Genomic DNA, 20,000 nt, shown 5'->3' with positions numbered 1-20,000 from the left:
GGGGCGTGAACTCTTGCCTGTTGTCCGCTGGCGACGTCTGCAGCGGATATTTAAAGCGGTGGTGGCTTTTCATTCACGATTTCGTATCGAGATTCATCAGTTATTTCTCCGTTTTGTCAACTTTGTGTATAACTATACTTATCAGATACAGTATAGTGTCTTTGGTTTATCTCTGCTTTCATTGTGTGAAGTAAATCTCCATGTCCTATGCATATTAATATTGGTTTCGGTTTATATAAACTTGTAGATAGTGCAGCTATAACTGTTAATGTGAGGTGTACCTATGATAAAATATGCTAACTAAAGAACATGGAGCAGTAAGTAATGTGTGAGGAAACTACTATCGCTTTTTTTTTTTTTTTAAGAGTTTGACAATGTTAACCATATTTTCTCTTTCAGACGGTGAAGGCTCCAAGTTCCGCTTCAACTTCTTCCGGGGATTTTGGCGAAGGAAACAGTACTCCTTCGACAACAAAGTGTAGCTTAATGACACGTGATGTAGCTGCAACGTTATCTTCTCCCAGACTCCTGAAGTGTAATCTGCCATAGAACAGCCAAATACTCATCAAAATACATGGCCATTCGGACAGATTTAGCTAGTTGTTTAAGGTGTATAGTTGGTAACCACTCAACGCGTGGTTAACGGTGGATAGGGTTTGGTTTAACATCTTTAAGGCTGACAATGCAGTTGCAGATCGCCAGGTTATAATAAAATGTTTGTTGGGGCCCTAAGTGTGACTCCTGCAATGTATATAGCTAATAGTAAGTTATAATGTACATTATATATAGGGGACAGTTTTTTTTCGAAGTCCAAAATTCTGTCCAGTAATTTTTGGGGCGACTGGTCAGTTGAAAAATCCATCCTCAAATTACTCAAAGTCAAATTTTCATGAAGCTAGATTAAGTAGTAATTTACAATCTCCATTTTCTTTAATAGCTTAAACCATCAAAAATAAAAAATAAACTAGGTTGTATAGATATATTGCTTGTAAGCTGTGTGTTGTCAGATTCGGAAAGGTCGCCGGTCATATAAGCCTCTTTCAGCGGCTGTGTTTTGCTTCGATGTCAGCAGCCATTGTTCCTTTATAGTGCAGTCTCCATTCACACGAAGCCCCCCCCCCCTCCCAACCTCACAAGCAGGAAATGCTGTCCAAGGCAACGGTTGGTCTTAACATAGCCTGTAATTATAGTTACAGTCTTCACCCCATTTTCTTGTAGCTATCACACGTCTACCGAATGAAATTAGAAGTAAATTTCAGTTCATTTGCTTGGCATACTTATTGTCAAGAACATGCGGTTGTATATCAAGCTTCAACCTTACTGCAAATGAACTGTAGTTTATGTATAGGTTTCCCTAGCAAGTGTAGACATGTGAATAGGTAACAAGTTCTGGCAATGGAGGCGATAAGAAAAATATCGTCACCCTTAGCCTCAAAATGCGCCAGGCTCAGGTTAACTTGGCACACAACTCACAACCAGTCCCCTCCTACACACACGCAAGGCAGTTCCGCTTGGTTGTATTGACTCGTCAGTCCTCCACAGCAGAGATACTGCAGGGGCCTTCGTAACGTAATTGATTTGTTCACTTGTCAAATTTCTGGTTACACAAGGGGTTTGTATTTTTCGAGTCCATTTATCAAATACTTGTGGGATTTATAGATGTATATTGTAAATAAAAGTTTTTATTTAACCATTTAGCATTATATATAGTGAAAAGGTTTTATTACTTGACACAAAACTAACAATTTTATTCCACAATCCGGTGAGTTCATCGCTACTTGTACATATCTTATCTTGGTAGCGTGTAATTGTTTGTGGATGTGGTATAATCTTTGCTAACACGGCCACCTGTATTTGTAACCACGAAAAGGGTTTAATTTAACTGTCAGTGTAACAAGAAAACTGTCCTTGAATGTAAAGCCACATCTAATATAATTTTAACCTCGATGGCATAAGTAAAATCTTAGGTTTAAGGTCCGAGACCATCTACCATGCTTTTCAAGATCTGAAACCTTAATTGGCAATTGCTTATTGGTGTAGTGCCCGAGCAATGTTGAAATTTGCCATCTCATCTCACCGCTTGCAACATCTTGCTCATGATGGTACCAAGTCTAAGAATGGGTGGCAGCAAAGACTTGATTGTACTTAAAACTTTCCCGCTACATTGTTTTGTAAGTCAAATTGTCTAATGCATTTTTATTAACCTGTAAAACACTTGGCAAAATAAACATTACAATAATTGGTGTTTTTTATTCTTCTTTTTCTTCGAGTGAGATGTTCTCTCCATATTAAAGACCTAAATATTTATGAAATACAGGCGCACTGCATTATTCCTGCTTACCATCATTAATTATAGGCTCTAGATTAACAGGCTTTGCGTTCCACCCTTACAGTTTGTACGTCCTGCTATTTTGCAATTTTACAAAATTAAGAAAAGTTGGAATTTCTCCTTACCCCACAATATATGACTAAACTGACAAAGCCAAAGTCTATAGAATCTCCATCTACAAAACTAGCATGCAATGTCTACTACCAGTTCAGATTTGAGTCCGATTAATATTTTTGTACATCTACCCCAATGTCTATTTCTAAGGTGAAAAAACAATTACGTTGGATGCAAGTGACTTTCACAAATGAAGCCAGCCTAGCTACAAGGTGCACTGGATCCACTGGCATGCTTGGGAAAATGGTTTACAAAAAGAAAATGAGCCAGTTATGTGCACCTTAACCAAGGGATATATAAAAATATAATGTTATTAAGTAGTGTTTATTGGGGGGGGAATGGAAGCTGTACAATACTGAGCGTCCGCAGTAGAACTACTGACGCGGCAGAACACCAAGCCTGGGCACATGGGCCAATTTTGTGCCTCCAAGAATTGCAGTGCCAACCCTGAGTGGGTGACACTACACTGGAACCTTAACAGTTAAAAAATTGTGACCAGCGATTCTGAACCAGAGATGCGTTTTGAACAGGAAAATGAGCTGCGTTGAACCAATCACCTCGGGTTCATAATCGCCGATCTCTCGTGAATCCATGACAGGGATCCCCCCAAACTTTTTTCAAAATTCAAGTTCAAAATCCCCCCCATCCCCAAAAAAGCACGGGGTTCAAAGAAAAAATTATTCCCCGTAATAATAATCAAAAAGAAAGATTGGCTTTATAACAAAACTTATCAAGACTGAGCAATTGCGCAGTAATAGTAATTAGGACCCAATATTCAGTTACAGGCTAGAGTAGGTTTTCATACAAGAAAATATAGTTCGTTGGATATCAACATAAAAGATACCAGTTGAGATAAGGAATGCTTATTCCATTTAATAGTTTCCATTTACAGCTGTTGGGTACAGGAAACTTTAAATTTCATTTAGGAACAAATTTAATATAAAAAAAATAAAACAAAAAATCAACACTGGGATCAGTGGCTAGCAGAGACTAGACACTCACACAAGTATGTTGGAGTGTGGGAGTTGAGGATGAGGAAAATACTGAGATGGAGGCAAGACTGAAAAAGGCAATTTGTCAAGAGGTATGTTCTGGAGATTGAAAGCAGAGGAAGACAAAATTATCAGGATTATAAGGACAAGGTTAACAGATCATCCGTCTCCCTACCACTAAATGCTCGCAAATATACACAGGCTAGCCACTTCACTAATAGTTGCAAAAACCATCAGCTGCAAACCATCACTTATATAAGAGTGCAAGTTAATTCACAAAAAGCTGCAATAATAAAATGTCCATGGAAAAAATTTATTATACAAAGGTGTTTTTTTTAAACGCGAAAGTATATTCATTTCATAGAACCCTTTCCGACGTCAAATACATTACATACATACATAAACACTGGTGTGACAGCCAAGCCTTTCCTAAAATGTTGCTGGTATTATCCAAAGAAAAACAAAAAATACATGGGTTTCCACTTTTTTTCATCTTTTATTTTTTCTGATTGAGTAGCCAAGTTTTTATCAAGATGGAACACATGTTCAAGTCACCGTCAAACACTGGTCAACACTGGTTTATCACATGTCACCCACTGCCATGAAGCTCCAATGAAGATAGTGATATTCACGAAGTCTTCATTCACTGAAACAAAACGAAAAAATACAAACTAAATATCTAGTAAAATCACACCAAAAAATCATTACATATTCAAAGCAAATTCAAGTTCACAAGATCCAAAGAGCACGCTTAAATTCTAACTACAGCAGGTCTTACTCCACAAAATAAATAAAGGCTATGAAATCAAACTTACCTCAATAAGTCATGGAGATAAGGTACTCCCCTAGTGACTCTACAATAGAAGCCACCTGTGGGGGCTGAATAGGGTCCTCGAACATGGCTATCAGGACTGCTTGCAACGTCTTCATGCAGTGCATTCCTGCCTTCCCTTTCTTGCATCGGATAACCTGTAATCAATGAGAAACAAAAGGGTTACAGATTTGGTCAATCATAGCAATCACGGTACTTTTTATAATCTTATAGCTATTACATTGGGGCAACAAATCACAAATCTCAGCAATATCAAGGACAATGGAACACCAGAGCTAATGATTTTTTCCACTAGTTCCATTACTAAAGATTAAGGTGAAGAATATACACAATGCAGCAAACATTCAACATTCATAATGAACCCCTGCCAAGACCTTAATATATCAAAATCCTTGATACTAAAACAATCCTGTTATGTACTTGGAAAGTGTGCAAACGCCCCCACACACTGCCATATGTACATGCTCTAACTTGAGCTTATGCACATACAAACACACACTATGGACTATGTGTGTACGCAAGCTTGTACTACTGCATGTGCACGCGCACACATTACGGACTGTGCACGAGTGCATGCTTGAGAGCGCACGCGCACACACACTATGGACTATGCACGCGTGTATGCTTGTGCACATGCACACGCGCACACACACACTATGGACTGTGCACGCGTGTATGCTTGTGCACATGCACATGCGCACACACACACACTATGGACTGTGCACACGTGCATGCTTGTGCACAAGCACACACACACTATGAACTGTGTACGCTTGCATGCTTGTGCACGCACACACTATGGACTGTGTGGGCATGCATACCTGTGCACACGCGCGTGCACACACACACACACACTATGGACAGTGCATGCGTGCATGCTTGTGCACATGCACACGCACACACTATGGATTGTGCACGCATGCATACTTGTGCACATGCACACACTATGGATTGTGCACGCATGCATACTTGTGTGCACACGCACACACACTACGGACTGTGCACGCATGCATGCTTGTGCGCACACACGCACAAACACACTATGGACTGTGCACGCGTGCATGCTTGTGCGCACACACACACACACACACACTATGGACTATGTGCGCGTGCATGCTTGTACGCACACACATACATGCTTGCACACACTATGGACTGTGTGCACAAGCTTGTGCGCGTGCATGTACGCACACACACACTATGGACTATGTACACAAGCTTGTACATGTGCACACACACACACACACACTATAGACTATGTACACAAGCTTGTGTGCATGCTTGTGCGCACACATACACATACACACAATGGACTAAGCATGTGCAAGCTTATACACCTGCACATACACAAACACTATGGACTGTGTGCATGCAAGCTTGTGCTCCTGCATGTGTGCACACATACACACACACAATGGATTAAGCATGTGCAAGCTTATACACCTGCGCGTACACAAACACTATGGACTGTGGGCAGGCAAGCTTGTACACCTGCACGCGCGCACACACACACACAGGCGGACTGCGCAAGCTTATACACGTGTATGTGCACACACTATGGACTATGTACGTGTGCAAGCCTATGTGCATGAACACACAATGGACTATGTGCGAGCACCACTACTGACTAAATTTACAAGTGCTGACACCAATGACTACATACACAAGCATAACCACATACCTACAAGGAGTGCACAAGCAACTGCATGCACACGCGTGCACACACACACACACACACACACACACACACACACACACACACACGTACACACACGTATCATGTGCATACGTGTACAATATACATGCACAAATGTATGCATTCATGTGTACTATCTACATATATTAAGTATTTGTGTGTAATATGTGCACAAGTATATTCTGGGTACACTGCACAATCACCTATACTTGCATGCGTATTACACACGGAGACCTAGCTCAGTCATACTTTTGTATACAAGGCTGTGTATACAATCACCCCCCCTCCCATGAATGCACACATTACAAACGGAAGTATACTTTTAGAAAGTTATAACATCTAGAATATTGTAGGAGTTTTGCTGATTAAATTTTCATCTTTATTCAAGGAATGTGTGTCTTCCTTTATGGTCTTTAGCTAGAATAAGTTAACTGGACATTTAAAATGTATAAATTTATTGACTATTCCATCAATTTAAAGTATATATACCTTTACCTAATTTTCCCTTTACACTTTACAGGACAAATTTTGTCTTCAAGTGATTAAAGTAATCACTTAACTGCAAAGTGATATTACAATCAATCATTTACACAGGGCTGAAATTGGGTCTTCTTAAACTTGCACATTAGATAACTAGTGGCTCATGAAATCTAACTTGATTCAAGCATTTCTTTTAACCATAATCAGTCTACAGTTTAAGGCAATCTTATGAAGGGATTAAAAAATATATATATATCCCAACAATTCACAATGCACAACAGCTTGAGCAGAAACACACCATTCGAGTTGTATGAATGCACTGCCATGACCAATGAAAAGGTTTTAAACATTCAAGCTGTGAAATCTTTTCAAAAAGGTTTCTCATCAAATTATAAGGAAATTAAATACTTTATCAATTATTGTAATTTGACCTTGTACATCCACAATCATAAGTACATCCCATCCAAATTCCTGCATAAAAATATTTTGGGTTGTGTTGGTACTCTAGAGCAAGTTAAAAGCATTGCATGCATATATTGGGGAGGGAGAGGGGGGGAGAGGCAGAGGGAGAAAATGATTTGACTCAGCCAACAAACAAATTACAAGTAAATTTAGAAGTGGCTAAAGAAGGTGGAAGGGCCAAAAGGAGAGGGGAAAGGGAGTTCTCCATGTACTGCTGTTCATGTATTCATGGGATTTCTAAAGCATAAAGTACATTTGTTTTCCTTGCTTGATATAAACCCATTGACAAGAGCACGCATCATCCACTGTGATTTACTACATTGATTTTCATATAACAAGTGGTTTTACTAGCATTTTCACCTACGAATAAAATGCTAGGCCTACCTGATCTCATTTAACCATTCCTTGAATTTAGGGGGTAAGATTTCAGTTACTATTGTCTTTCTTACATCAACAAAAAAACTATCCTTTCCTAATGATCAAGGATTGGGGTTCATTGGTGGGGTCAATTATTCCTGGTATTTGCCTCCATGACAGTCCTTCTGAAGCCATCAATGTTTAATCAAAATATAACAGTGGACACTGCATATATACATGCACTCCTAGTGCCAGCAGGTTAATGAAATTATATATGATATACATAGATCAATACAAATTTATAGTAATAGATTACAAAACTTTCTGTACATGGAGAAATTATTATACCAATTTGTCTAAACAGGATACAAGTGCCCTAAAAGTTATTAACACAATAATAACAGTTATATAAAACTTGCATTAAAAACAAAACTTAGCAATGAATAATTGAGTATCCCAGGTAATCTAAGGAGCAACATCTTCAAAATCGAAAGCAAGCTCATTAAACACCCACCATAATTTTGAAACTTTACTGATGTGCATACAATACATGGATAAGGGAGACCACCCATTTTGGATAGGCACGAGGCAGGAAACAAGGGGACAGGTATAATTTAGATGTAGGTACATTTGGAGGCAAAGAAAGAGGGAAGGAGAGGAAATAAACTTGAGTGAAAAGGTTTAGGAAAGTGAGAGTGAGAAGAAAGCCCATACTGAGAAAAGGAGGTAAAAAGAAAAAAAATGAAATGACAGTTTTAAGAATACAAGAGCCACAATGTAAATAGATTAATGAATTCAAGGTCACATTGTAAATCCTTTCAGCTCTGTCATGTAACCCCTCTGCACAGATAAATCTGGCATTTTGTTTCATGTAGGTGGATTCTATAATTTGGTCTAGCAAAGAAAACAGTAAAACTACTCTGCTCAGGCTTGTTGAACGTAAAATTATTGTTTAAAACTTTAAAAGTATCTCAGAATTCACCTATCCAATTTACCTACAATATTTACATACTAAGCATTGAATGAGATGAAAGGAGATAAATGGAAGGAAGAGGGAGTAGCAGATAAGAGGGAAATGGGAGAAAGGGAGGGGAGGAAGGACAAAGTAGCTACTTACAAGAGGGAGGCAGGGGGCAGTTTCAGACAGAGGAGGAGGAGGAGGAGAAGCAGAGGAAAAGACACGGGGGAGGGAGATGGGAGAAATGGCAACAAGGTGGGGAGGGGAGGGAGAGAAATGGCAACAAGGTGGGGAGGGGAGGGAGAGAAATGGCAACAAGGTGGGGAGGGGAGGGAGAGAAATGGCAACAAGGTGGGGAGGGGAGGGAGAGAAATGGCAACAAGGTGGGGAGGGGAGGGAGAGAAATGGCAACAAGGTGGGGAGGGGAGGGAGAGAAATGGCAACAAGGTGGGGAGGGGAGGGAGAGAAATGGCAACAAGGTGGGGAGGGGAGGGAGAGAAATGGCAACAAGGTGGGGAGGGGAGGGAGAGAAATGGCAACAAGGTGGGGAGGGGAGGGAGAGAAATGGCAACAAGGTGGGGAGGGGAGGGAGAGAAATGGCAACAAGGTGGGGAGGGGAGGGAGAGAAATGGCAACAAGGTGGGGAGGGGAGGGAGAGAAATGGCAACAAGGTGGGGAGGGGAGGGAGAGAAATGGCAACAAGGTGGGGAGGGGAGGGAGAGAAATGGCAACAAGGTGGGGAGGGGAGGGAGAGAAATGGCAACAAGGTGGGGAGGGGAGGGAGAGAAATGGCAACAAGGTGGGGAGGGGAGGGAGAGAAATGGCAACAAGGTGGGGAGGGGAGGGAGAGAAATGGCAACAAGGTGGGGAGGGGAGGGAGAGAAATGGCAACAAGGTGGGGAGGGGAGGGAGAGAAATGGCAACAAGGTGGGGAGGGGAGGGAGAGAAATGGCAACAAGGTGGGGAGGGGAGGGAGAGAAATGGCAACAAGGTGGGGAGGGGAGGGAGAGAAATGGCAACAAGGTGGGGAGGGGAGGGAGAGAAATGGCAACAAGGTGGGGAGGGGACGGAGAGAAATGGCAACAAGGTGAGGAGGGGAGGGAGAGAAATGACGACAAGGTGAGGAGGGGACGGAGAGAAATGGCAACAAGGTGAGGAGGGAGGGGAGGGGAGGGAGGGGAGGGGACGGGGCAAAACATAGCAACGAGAGAAGGTGGGGAGAGGAGGCAGAATAAACGAGAGACAAGGTGGGGAGGGGAGGCAGAATAAACGAGAGACAAGGTGGGGAGGGGAGGCAGAATAAACAAGAGACAAGGTGGGGAGGGGAGGCAGAATAAACGAGAGACAAGGTGGGGAGGGGAGGCAGAATAAACGAGAGACAAGGTGGGGAGGGGAGGCAGAATAAACGAGAGACAAGGTGGGGAGGGGAGGCAGAATAAACGAGAGACAAGGTGGGGAGGGGAGGCAGAATAAACGAGAGACAAGGTGGGGAGGGGAGGCAGAATAAACGAGAGACAAGGTGGGGAGGGGAGGCAGAATAAACGAGAAACAAGGTGGGGAGGGGAGGCAGAATAAACGAGAGACAAGGTGGGGAGGGGAGGCAGAATAAACGAGAGACAAGGTGGGGAGGGGAGGCAGAATAAACGAGAAACAAGGTGGGGAGGGGAGGCAGAATAAACGAGAAACAAGGTGGGGAGGGGAGGCAGAATAAACGAGAAACAAGGTGGGGAGGGGAGGCAGAATAAACGAGAAACAAGGTGGGGAGGGGAGGCAGAATAAACGAGAAACAAGGTGGGGAGGGGAGGCAGAATATACGAGAAACAAGGTGGGGAGGGGAGGCAGAATATACGAGAAACAAGGTGGGGAGGGGAGGCAGAATATACGAGAAACAAGGTGGGGAGGGGAGGCAGAATAAACGAGAGACAAGGTGGGGAGGGGAGGCGAGAAATAGCACCGAGCCACAAGGTGGAAAAGGAGGGCAAGAAACAGCAATGAGACGACATGCTTATGGAAGCGGTGGAGAGGTGAGGGAGAGAGACAGCAATGTGACGTGGTGGGGAGGTGAGGGAGAGAAACAGAATTGGGACATGGTGGGGAGGTGAGGGGGAGAAACAGAATTGGGACATGGTGGGGAGGTGAGGGAGAGAAACAGCAATGTGACGTGGTGGGGAGGTGAGGGAGAGAAACAGCAATGTGACGTGGTGGGGAGGTGAGGGAGAGAAACAGCAATGTGACGTGGTGGGGAGGTGAGGGAGAGAAACAGCAATGTGACGTGGTGGGGAGGTGAGGGAGAGAAACAGCAATGTGACGTGGTGGGGAGGAGAGGGAGAGAAAAAGCAATGTGACGTGGTGGGGAGGTGAGGGAGAGAAACAGCAATGTGACGTGGTGGGGAGGTGAGGGAGAGAAACAGCAATGTGACGTGGTGGGGAGGTGAGGGAGAGAAATAGCAATTTGACGTGGTGGGGAGGGGAGGGAGAGAAACAGCAATGTGACGTGGTGAGGAGGGGAGGGAGAGAAACAGCAATGTGACGTGGTGGGGAGGGGAGGGAGAGAAACAGCAATGTGACGTGGTGGGGAGGGGAGGGAGAGAAACAGCAATGTCGCATGCTGGGGAGGTGTGGGAGAGAAACAGCAATGTGACGTGGTGGGGAGGGGAGGGAGAGAAACAGCAATGTGACGTGGCGGGAAATAGCAGTGTGGCGACATGGTGGTGAAGTGATGGCAGGTAATAACAAGGTGGCGACGTGGTGAAGTTAGGGCAGGATATAACAAGGTGGCGACGTGGTGAAGTTAGGGCAGGATATAGCAAGGTGGCGACGTGGTGGAGAAGCAAGAATGGGAAATAGCAAGGTGGCGACGTGGTGGAGAAGCGAGGATGGGAAATAGCAAGGTGGCGACGTGGTGGAGAAGCGAGGATGGGAAATAGCAAGGTGGCGACGTGGTGGAGAAGCGAGGATGGGAAATAGCAAGGTGGCGACGTGGTGGAGAAGCGAGGATGGGAAATAGCAAGGTGGCGACATGGTGGAGAAGCGAGGGTGGGAAATAGCAAGGTGGCGACATGGTGGAGACGCAAGGGTGGGAAATAGCAAGGTGGCAACATGGTGGAGACGCGAGGGTGGGAAATAGCAAGGTGGCGACGTGGTGGAGACGCGAGGGTGGGAAATAGCAAGGTGGCAACATGGTGGAGACGCGAGGGTGGGAAATAGCAAGGTGGCGACGTGGTGGAGACGCAAGGGTGGGAAATAGCAATGTGGCAACATGGTGGAGACGCGAGGGTGGGAAATAGCAATGTGGCAACATGGTGGAGACGCGAGGGTGGGAAATAGCAATGTAGCGACGTGGTGGAGAAGCGAGGGTGGGAAATAGCAATGTGGCAACGTGGTGGAGAAGCGAGGATGGGAAATAGCAAGGTGGCGACGTGGTGGAGAAGCGAGGATGGGAAATAGCAAGGTGGCGACATGGTGGAGAAGCGAGGATGGAAAATAGCAAGGTGGCGACATGGTGGAGAAGCGAGGGTGGGAAATAGCAAGGTGGCGACATGGTGGAGACGCGAGGGTGGGAAATAGCAAGGTGGCAACATGGTGGAGACGCGAGGGTGGGAAATAGCAAGGTGGCGACGTGGTGGAGACGCAAGGGTGGGAAATAGCAATGTGGCAACATGGTAGAGACGCGAGGGTGGGAAATAGCAATGTGGCAACATGGTGGAGACGCGAGGGTGGGAAATAGCAATGTGGCAACGTGGTGGAGACGCGAGGGTGGGAAATAGCAATGTGGCAACTTGGTAGAGACGCGAGGGTGGGAAATAGCAATGTGGCAACTTGGTAGAGACGCGAGGGTGGGAAATAGCAATGTGGCAACTTGGTAGAGACGCGAGGGTGGGAAATAGCAATGTGGCAACTTGGTAGAGACGCGAGGGTGGGAAATAGCAATGTGGCAACATGGTAGAGACGCGAGGGTGGGAAATAGCAATGTGGCAACATGGTAGAGACGCGAGGGTGGGAAATAACAATGTGGCAACATGGTGGAGACGCGAGGGTGGGAAATAGCAATGTGGCAACATGGTGGAGACGCGAGGGTGGGAAATAGCAATGTGGCAACATGGTGGAGACGCGAGGGTGGGAAATAGCAATGTGGCAACATGGTGGAGACGCGAGGGTGGGAAATAGCAATGTGGCAACATGGTGGAGACGCGAGGGTGGGAAATAGCAATGTGGCAACATGGTGGAGACGCGAGGGTGGGAAATAGCAAGGTGGCAACATGGTGGAGACGCGAGGGTGGGAAATAGCAATGTGGCAACATGGTGGAGACGCGAGGGTGGGAAATAGCAATGTGGCAACATGGTAGAGACGCGAGGGTGGGAAATAGCAATGTGGCAACATGGTGGAGAAGCGAGGGTGGAAAATAGCAATGTGGCGACGTGGTGGAGAAGCGAGGGCGGGAAATAGCAATGTGGTGACGTGGTGGAGAAGCGAGGATGGGAAATAGCAATGTGGTGACGTGGTGGAGAAGCGAGGGCGGGAAATAGCAATGTGGCGACGTGGTGGAGAAGCGAGGGCGGGAAATAGCAATGTGGCGACGTGGTGGAGAAGCGAGGGCGGGAAATAGCAATGTGGCGACGTGGTGGAGAAGCGAGGGCGGGAAATAGCAATGTGGCGACGTGGTGGAGAAGCGAGGGTGGGAAATAGCAATGTGGCAACGTGGTGGAGAAGCGAGGGCGGGAAATAGCAATGTGGCGACGTGGTGGAGAAGCGAGGGCGGGATATAGCAATGTGGCGACGTGGTGGAGAAGCGAGGGCGGGAAATAGCAATGTGGCGACGTGGTGGAGAAGCAAGGGCGGGAAATAGCAATGTGGCGACGTGGTGAAGCGAGGGCGGGAAAAAGCAATGTGGCGACGTGGTGGAGAAGCGAGGGCGGGAAAAAGCAATGTGGCGACGTGGTGGAGAAGAGAGGGCGGGAAAAAGCAATGTGGCGACGTGGAGAAGGGAGGGCGGGATATTGCCATGCGACGTGGTGGATGAGGGAGGGCAGTAAAAAGCAATGCGACATGGTAAAGTGAGGACCGGAGAGACAGAGCAATGGGACGTAGTGAAGGGAGGGTGGGCGAGACATAGCAATGGGACATGGTGGAGAAGCAAGGGCGGGAAATCGCAATGCGACGTGGAGAAGCAAGGGCGGGAAATCACAATTCAATGTGGTGGAGAAGGGAGGGTGGGAAATCACAATCCAACATGGTGGAGAAGGGAGGGCAGGAAATCACAATGCAACGTGGTGGAGAAGGGAGGGCAGGAAATCACAATGCAACGTGGTGGAGAAGGGAGGGCGGGAAATCACAATGCAACGTAGTGGAGAAGGGAGGGCGGGAAATCACAATGCAACGTGGTGGAGAAGGGAGGGCGGGAAATCACAATGCAACGTGGTGGAGAAGGGAGGGCGGGAAATCACAATGCAACGTGGTGGAGAAGGGAGGGCGGGAAATCACAATGCAACGTAGTGGAGAAGGGAGGGCGGGAAATCACAATGCAACGTGGTGGAGAAGGGAGGGCGGGAAATCACAATGCAACGTAGTGGAGAAGGGAGGGCGGGAAATCACAATGCAACGTGGTGGAGAAGGGAGGGCGGGAAATCACAATGCAACGTGGTGGAGAAGGGAGGGCTGGAAATCACAATGCAACGTGGTGGAGAAGGGAGGGCGGGAAATCACAATGCAACGTAGTGGAGAAGGGAGGGCGGGAAATCACAATGCAACGTGGTGCAGAAGGGAGGGTGGGAGAGACATAGCAATGGGATGTGGTGAAGGGAGGGTGGGAGAGACATAGCAATGGGACGTGGTGAAGGGAGGGTGGGCAAGACATAGCAATGGGACGTGGTGAAGGGAGGGTGGGAGAGACATAGCAATGGGACGTGGTGAAGGGAGGGTGGGAGAGACATAGCAATGGGACGTGGTGAAGGGAGGGTGGGAGAGACATAGCAATGGGACGTGGTGAAGGGAGGGTGGGCGAGACATAGCAATGGGACGTGGTGAAGGGAGGGTGGGTGAGACATAGCAATGGGACGTGGTGAAGGGAGGGTGGGTGAGACATAGCAATGGGACGTGGTGAAGGGAGGGTGGGCGAGACATAGCAATGGGACGTGGTGAAGGGAGGGTGGGAGAGACATAGCAATGGGATGTGGTGAAGGGAGGGTGGGAGAGACATAGCAATGGGACGTGGTGAAGGGAGGGTGGGAGAGACATAGCAATGGGACATGGTGAAGGGAGGGTGGGAGAGAGATAGCAATGGGACGTGGTGAAGGGAGGGTGGGAGAGACATAGCAATGGGACGTGGTGAAGGGAGGGTGGGAGAGAGATAGCAATGGGACGTGGTGAAGGGAGGGTGGGAGAGACATAGCAATGGGACGTGGTGAAGTGAGGGTGGGAGAAGGGAAGCGAGAAAATGTGGAAACATGCAAGCGGGGGGGGGGGGGGGGGGGGGGGGGGGGATGAGAAAGAGCAATGTCACATGATAGAGAAGGCAGGGCAAGAAACAGCAAGACACTGTTGGAAGGACAAGAAAAAAAGAGAAGGCTATGAGGGTGAGAAACAACAAGAGGGGGGAGCAAAACAACAAGGAGGAAATGTGAGGGGGATATTTGATGGATTGATTAGTGAAAATCACGCCTGGCGCTGCAACAGCAGAGGGGGAGAGAAGCAGTGAGGGGAGCAAGAGCACAAGCAATCAAAGGAATAGCATGAAAGAGGGGGGGGGGGGAGAGATGGAGAAATAATAGGAGAAAGCATGCATGAAAAGAACTGGGAAAAGATGAAAATCAAATTGGGAAAGGCCAGAGAAGGGAGACGGAAAAATGAAATTTTTAAAAAGTAACTAAAGACCTAAAACTAGAAGGAAACAGCTGAAGCACTAGCAATATACCATCAATAACTAAGAAATAAAAGCACTGAAAAGGTCAATGAAAAATGTGCCCTCAAAACTTGGCCATCTGCACCACTATTTAGATTAAGCTTTCACATCACCATTTCCACAAACATACTTTCACATCTAAACCACATTCACTCAAATGGGGAAGAAATGATAAGTTTCTCTTACCTTGTCGGTGCCAGAGAGGTAGAAGTACTTTTCACCACCCATGTGAACTCCAGTCATTGCAAGGCCTTTCTGATCGGTAAAACTGTTTGCTAACTTTACTAACTCCTCCCGGGATGGCTGAAAAAGAAAAAATTTGAATCAGGACATAGCATACAAGTTCACAAAATTAAGTAAACAGATAAAGCAGCTTTTAAAATCAAAGATTGTATCCCTTAAAATTTCAAACAATTAAGGGAAAAAGTTATTACAACAATTTCTCAAGTCAAATCAAGATTGTAATATAATCATCTAATTAAGTACTTCGTGTAAACAGTAAATTTGTATCCTATTTATCTAAAAATTTACAATTTTCCTTCATTTCAACGTAATACTAGATTGTTCCACACTAAATGTAAATATCATGCAAATATGCAGAAAGGATCTACAAAGTAAACAACTAAAGAAGTGCACTCCGTATTTATCTATAGCAATACGTGGGGGGGGGGGGGTAAAAGTCGCTGCAATACACAGGAATGTCAAATATAAACATGTCCATTCATTATAAACTATTTTAAGTTTACGTAAAATCACACGCCAGATTTTTAAAGAATCCCTAAATTACTGACACTGCACTATCACTGCATAATTCTTGACATCCTGTTGTCATTAAACAAACGTTTGCCAGTATGAGACCCCCGACTGAACACGACAGATTTTTAACAATGTGGATTCCAAACATTTCACTTATTTCACTGCTGTACATAAAGAATTGCACTTATGCTTTAAATACAAACAAGTACGTACAAAAAGAGAAACAATACACCAAATATACAAACTGCAACAGTAAACTGTAGTATTTGTAGCTATATGTATCCTTTTGAAGCATTTTTACTGGCAATCAACAATTTCATCCAATGACAGACTGATCTTACACAATATAAAACTGCACATTTCAAATCTGAACTGTGGATAAATGATCTTTACAAAAGTGATGACTAACACCAAAAATATAAATTAAATAAGAGCTTATACTACCTTTAAATCTCGTGTGAAATATAAGCATTGCACCCTTCCCACTTTCACTAATCAATTACATCTACAAACTGATCTGGGTTAATGTAACCAAGAACGAAACACAGATAGAAAGAAAAAGATACAATCTTAATGAGCACAAGAAATGGAGTCAAACTGAAAAAAGGCAAAAATATTCAATGCATACAACCTCTCAGACTAAGTCTGCAACACCTTTAATGTCCACTTTTTATAAGATAGCAAGGGAGTGCTAACAAAGGGAAGGTACAGGGGAGGTACAGGGGTGCTTGACCCCCCCCCCCATTTAAGAAATAGAACAAAGTTAGATTTGTGTTTTGGGCCTTCCATATCTGGAGGGTCTCTCTCTTGGTAACAAATACTATAAATCTGTGTACATAGATACTGACATGAACAAACAAGTGCACAGAATTGGGTATCATAGCTTGCTATATTTGAAGCTAATGATGTCAAAGCAAAATGCAAGCTTGATTATGAATACAATACACAAGTGTATTTGTATAAGTAACACTATCATTGAAAGGCTAGTTTCCCCTACCATCACCAAATAACAGCCCTCTCTATTGCTGTATATAGTGCAAGTTAACTTCTTATGAAGCTTAATTCCAGTTTGTGCAGCCATATTAAGTGAAGTTTATTACCAAAAATATAATTCCAAAACTTGCTTTAGATTTAATGTAATATACAGCATATAACCAAAGTGTCACCTGATAAACATTTCAAGAAAAATAAAGTGAGACTAAATAGCTAAGTATCTACCATATGCATATGTAAATATTTACTTGTATTTGTATGTTACCAAATAAGTAAAAATGCAAGAACCTTGTACATTTTTTTTCACACATTTCCATACTGATAAAGGAGACAAGCTACAACTATTTTTGCTTTTATTAATTATTTGCAGAAATTTTATGCATGGAGTGGATATATTCCTTTCCCTGAAAAATTAACACGGAGGGGATGGGGGGGAGGGGGATAATGTACCCACTCGTTCAGATACAATCAGAACTATTCTCCAAGCAAACTACTTATAAATCTATATAAATCTGATATCTACTATTCAAGAAATTAATAAAAACCACTAATCCTTGAAAAATTTCTCAACTTAAACAATGATGCAAACGGTCAAGTGTGGCTGCCAGAGTGACGACGCTGCACACTTTCACTTTTCCCCATTTGGCCCACATCCAGCTCAAGTTGCCAAGGTCTCCTCAATATGTTCTACTCTCTCCAACTCTACGGGGATGCTGGAGGGCCATTGCAACTTCTAATTAACCTGTATGACAAATGCAGCACATTCACAAACACTGCTGGACTGTCCACATCAGCTTCTATATAAAATAATGCTTGGCAGAAACTTCAACAGGAAAGTATACAACCATCTGAGCATTCTCTTATTTTCAATAAACTCAATTCTCAATTCTTTTACACTATCTGTTAGGAAGTTTGGCGATTGTACAAACTGTCCAAAGCAATTTCTTATATTTGAACAAACTTTCCTGCTAGGCTTACCCTACAGACTCCTCAGGTATACTCTGACCTTCCATTAATACTTCACTATCACTGTATTAAGTCTCCACACCTTATTCTTAAATGTCAATCTGTACGAAAACATTCAAGCGATCAGATAAATACACTAAATGATTACTGCCATGTGCCAGCTTTCATAATGCATTTCTTGTATTGTACCAAATAAGCTTTTCCTTCCAGTTCAAAGTTACACCTAACTTTCCAACTTGCAATATTATTACAATTTCCGACACTGAATATATAAATGGCAGAGGGATTTAACAATTTTGTATGAATCAAGGACGCGAGACATGAAACAATGGAATGGGTATATAGTATAAGGAACTAAATATCTGCAAAACATCACGGTAAAAGATTTCAATCTCTTAATTTATATGTATCTCCGTGGGAATCAATTTCAAACTCTGCATCTACAGAACATGGGCAGTCAACGATTCATTTAAAATTTGGCAAAATTGAGCTTACAGCTCCCTGGCAATTTATCAAAAGAAACAAGAAAAGGCCCCATCTTGCCAGAAAATACATCATGGGGTTGTTGGCCTTTGCTGGTGCATCTAAGGAGCCAAGGGATTGTAGAACCAAACATGCACAGCCTTATGATACAGAATGACCATGAATTCCATGAACTTTCCAGTGAATAGAAGTCACCATTTAAATGTGGGTAGACAACCAAGGATGTGAAAGTTATCTGAAGAATGGAGTCTTTACATATTTCAGCACTTTATCAGAGAAACAACTCTCCCAAGCCCTGTCCTACCAGAACATACTTTAAGGTGACTTGTTGGCCTTTACTGGAGCACCAAAGGTACATATGCCACAAAATAATTTACATGGAAGTGACAGAGGTCTTAAAATTCATCTACTAAATGCCTTCAATCTTTTTATCTTGAATCATGTGCATGGTATGTCACAGAAAAAGCATAATCTTCACTCACCATTTACATAAATAATTTCTTAGAAAAAGAAAAAAAGAATTTTCTGCAATCCTCAATCCTCTACACTTTATACTTCACCAATGTGTTTAAGTACAAAATGCTCAATTAAGCCACATTAGCACAGCTTTCACACGAACAGTACTTTGGGGGGGGGGGGGGGGGGCATGTTTTAGTAAGTCCACAATCACATGACAAGATTCCCTCTAAACATATTTTAAGCTAACTGACAAAGCTTCCACAATTCTCAGGTTTTCATGCTACAAGTCGATTTTAAATTCAATTTTCATGTAACTAAATTCCTACACCAAGAAAACACTGGCCTACAAACCTTTATATTATAATGCTATGATACAAAGAACTACCGTTGCTGACTGCACAATACAACCTTGAGCAGATCTGAATACACATGCTAGAAAAAAAATTGTTGATCAATACTCCTACACATTATTTGCACATGTGGGTTTCGTAAAACTGCAAATAAAGGTTTCCAGTCACCAATGACCAACCGGCATTTCCTAGCGGATCCCTGCTGATTTTGAACAAAAGCCTCCTGTAAAAGGTCATTTATAGGCCTATCAACCGGTAAAGGCTTATTTCCAAACCGCGTGTTCCTCGGCCTTGTATCTTAGCCTCTTAATTTAGAGGAAGTGGCGGCATTTCCCTCAAAGAATACTCTTAAGGAGAGGGGGAAAGTGGTATTGATCAAGTTTAAAGCGCGCTCATTTTCTAGAAAGGGCGAACCGTTTCTATGGATTGCCAAACACTTAAAAATAACGTTACCGAAGCGGCTGGGGAGGGAAAGAACACCAAATATAGACATTTTCAGAAGTAAATCCACTGCACTGCCTCCGTCGCGGCTGAGGTGGGGGCAAGGAGAGGGGCAACCCGAAGGGGGAAGAGGCGAAAGGAGGAAATGAGGGTTAGGTGTGTGCGATGCCTCGGCCACGCCAGCCGGCCTTTGTCTGCCACCCGGCCACATATACTTACGCTTTTCGCTACTTTTCTACGTCTACGACACTTCTACGGATCACCTGGCACACGTTTGGTTAATTTCCTAAGGCTAGGAGTGCACAAGAGAGAGGAAGTAACAAAGAAGTCAAACAGATAGTCAGCAGGAGAAAGTAAGAACCGGCAAATCTTACTTACTTCGATGTTATCACTTTTGGCCCATAATGTGCCATCGTGACCGGCAATAACCGCC

General features: G+C 44.2%; 2 protein-coding genes across 4 annotated transcripts in view; one reads left to right on the top strand and one right to left on the bottom strand.

The window, feature by feature from the left end:
- The window catches only part of LOC113812510 (serine/arginine repetitive matrix protein 2), a 497,858-nt gene extending 493,775 nt beyond the window's left edge, over window positions 1-4,083 (top strand). For all 3 annotated transcript variants that reach the window (XM_070137814.1, XM_070137813.1, XM_070137812.1), the window contains one exon: window positions 400-4,083. Coding sequence is in view for 2 of the 3 variants with exons in the window: in XM_070137813.1 (XP_069993914.1) it covers window positions 400-482 (83 nt within the window). In the remaining variant the exon portion in view is untranslated. The remainder of the gene's footprint in view (window positions 1-399) is intronic.
- The window catches only part of chic (profilin chic), a 17,446-nt gene continuing 197 nt past the window's right edge, over window positions 2,752-20,000 (bottom strand). The window contains exons 1-4 of the mRNA XM_027364391.2: window positions 19,946-20,000; window positions 15,306-15,422; window positions 4,251-4,404; window positions 2,752-4,081 (exon numbers count right to left, since the gene is read on the bottom strand). The exon at window positions 19,946-20,000 is cut by the window's right edge and continues 197 nt beyond it. Coding sequence (XP_027220192.1) covers window positions 4,252-4,404; window positions 15,306-15,422; window positions 19,946-20,000 — 325 coding nt within the window. The 3' untranslated portion in view covers window positions 2,752-4,081; window position 4,251. The remainder of the gene's footprint in view (window positions 4,082-4,250; window positions 4,405-15,305; window positions 15,423-19,945) is intronic.

The sequence above is a fragment of the Penaeus vannamei genome, chromosome 23 (genome assembly GCF_042767895.1).
Source record: "Penaeus vannamei isolate JL-2024 chromosome 23, ASM4276789v1, whole genome shotgun sequence".
NCBI lineage: Eukaryota > Metazoa > Arthropoda > Malacostraca > Decapoda > Penaeidae > Penaeus > Penaeus vannamei.
This window is presented reverse-complemented; position numbering and strand designations above follow the sequence as displayed.